The sequence below is a fragment of the Phaseolus vulgaris genome, chromosome 6 (assembly GCF_000499845.2).
Source record: "Phaseolus vulgaris cultivar G19833 chromosome 6, P. vulgaris v2.0, whole genome shotgun sequence".
NCBI lineage: Eukaryota > Viridiplantae > Streptophyta > Magnoliopsida > Fabales > Fabaceae > Phaseolus > Phaseolus vulgaris.
The window spans coordinates 27522065-27524169 of NC_023754.2; the positions used below are offsets into that span (position 1 = coordinate 27522065).

Consider the following 2105-nt stretch of genomic DNA (forward strand, 5'->3'; position numbering starts at 1 on the left):
AAAACTAATATTTTTTTCTAACAGATATAGATAACTAAGTAAGACGAAGGAAGAAGATAAAAATCACGTCACTCCAAATAATAAAAAGATTAAATAGTAAAAACTCACTTAAAAATATTAAATACTTAATAGAAAATAATATATTTAGGAGAGACCGAATAAAAATACAAATTTAAAAAAAATTCAAACTTAACTAAATTTTAATTTAATTACATTGAAATCACAGTAAAATTTGAAATGAGATCCATGAAATTTGTAGCGAAAGTGGTGTAGTCGCTTAAGTAAAATGAAAAAATTTCTAAAGTCCTGAGAAAACATTGGAAAATCATAACTACATCCCTTAAAGAGTATTTGTAGGTTCAATTAAAGGTTTGAGTTTCACTCTGAGTGGTGTGTAGGATGAAGTTTATGTCAGGTTTTCTCAGAAGCTGTTTTATTTCTTAGATATTTCAAAGATATTATGCAGTTAAACACCTTTTGAATCACCTTTAAAATGATTATTGTTTATATATATTTTTTTATGATTGATAAAAAAACTCTATAGTCTTTTTTCTCATTAACAAGAACCAGACGTTTGCAATTAAAAGGCATAATGAAAAGGTTAATGCTTTCATTTCTGTTTTCTTACAAATAAATTATGTTTTATTGTGTGAAGTAATTATAAAAGAAAATAAGGCAAGGTAGCTCTCAAAAAGCATGAAAAAAATACACATGAGAAAAAGCCTACAAGGGCTATTCCTTAAACGGGGATTGTTACTGCAGCGACTAAAGCAACACCGAGGAACACCGAAATTGTTCCATGAAAGCTGATTAAGTTGATGGTATTGGCACCTGAAGTGGCCCTGTTTGTCTTTCCCTGATCACCATCTTCTGCAGATGCGTTATCCTTATCAGATTTAGGCGCATTTAAATTTGCCAAAGTGGGAGCAGGAGCTGGAGGCTTAGGCTTTGAGAAATCCAAAGGGACAAGAACCTTCTCCACCTGATAAATGGCAAGTGTCTTATCACTGTACACAATGCCTGTGAGAGTGGCATTCACCACCCCAGTCGAAATATTCACACTATTCCCATATGCAGTCACATTTATTTGATACCCATTGGGTTTATCACTGGCCAGTGTCATCACTGGGTTGCTAAGGGAATCAAAATTAGAGCTTGAGACGTAAAACGGAAGAACGTGAAACTGTATCAATGCTTTCTGTTGGCGATCATCCAGAGAGTTGAAGTAACCTGCTTTGAGTTCTGAGTAGGCACCATCATCAGGTGCAAGAAAGGTTAAGCCTCCTCCTGATTTTGTAGTGACCAACTCTGCATTTACTTGGTTGATAATTTGTGTTGTTTTGAGCAAGCGGATTAGCGTGTTGAATGATTTTGCCTTCCTTAGAATCTTGATGATGTCTTGATTAGAAGAAGAATCAGTCATGGGTGATTGGGGTAATGAAGGGACCAATGGTTTTGCAGGAGCTGGAGCAGGTGTGGCAGGGACAGGTTTGGCTGGGGGTTTAGGTGCTTCAGCAGGTGACTGGGCTAAAGTGGGGGTAGAAAATGTGAAAACCAAAAGTACTAGATGGAAATAGAAGATGAATTGCTTCATCATCTTTTTGGCAATTAAAGATTCTAGATTGATTGGTTGCTTTTGGAAATGTGCAAATTTGCGATTAACAGGTTATTGTTATTATATTACAGTGATTGTTTGTTGTGTGAAATTTTTAATGGAACATGCTGGTTTTATAGACGATGCTATAATTGATTGGTTGTTAAATTAATATGCAGTTATGAAAATAAGCTATAGTGCTCGGAGATTAAGGTGGTATGTCAAGTCTGATAAGGTGACAGAAGGGGATTTCACTGTTGTTGCGGCTGCCTCTTGCTTAGAAGTGCAGAAAGAAAGCTTGGTCGTAAGAAGATAAAAAGGTATATTATACATTAATATTTCATACGGATAAGGAAATAAGAGAAAATGTAAGTTGGGAAACTAGATTTTTCCTTTTGAAATATATGATTATGCTTCCTTCCTGAGAATCTTGAACCATTGTACTTATCAGTTTTTTCCTGTCCCCAAATGCTGAATTGTCAAGGGATTAGTTAATTTTATGTGTCAGATA

The 2105-nt window shown here is 34.8% G+C and overlaps 1 protein-coding gene across 1 annotated transcript; it reads right to left on the reverse strand.

Moving 5' to 3' along the window:
• Positions 1-655: 655 nt before the first annotated feature.
• LOC137833171 (fasciclin-like arabinogalactan protein 12) lies at positions 656-1786 on the reverse strand. The gene has a single exon (XM_068641530.1). It carries the CDS (start codon positions 1595-1597, stop codon positions 740-742), a length of 858 nt encoding a protein of 285 aa, XP_068497631.1. The 5' UTR covers positions 1598-1786; the 3' UTR covers positions 656-739.
• Positions 1787-2105: the final 319 nt, after the last annotated feature.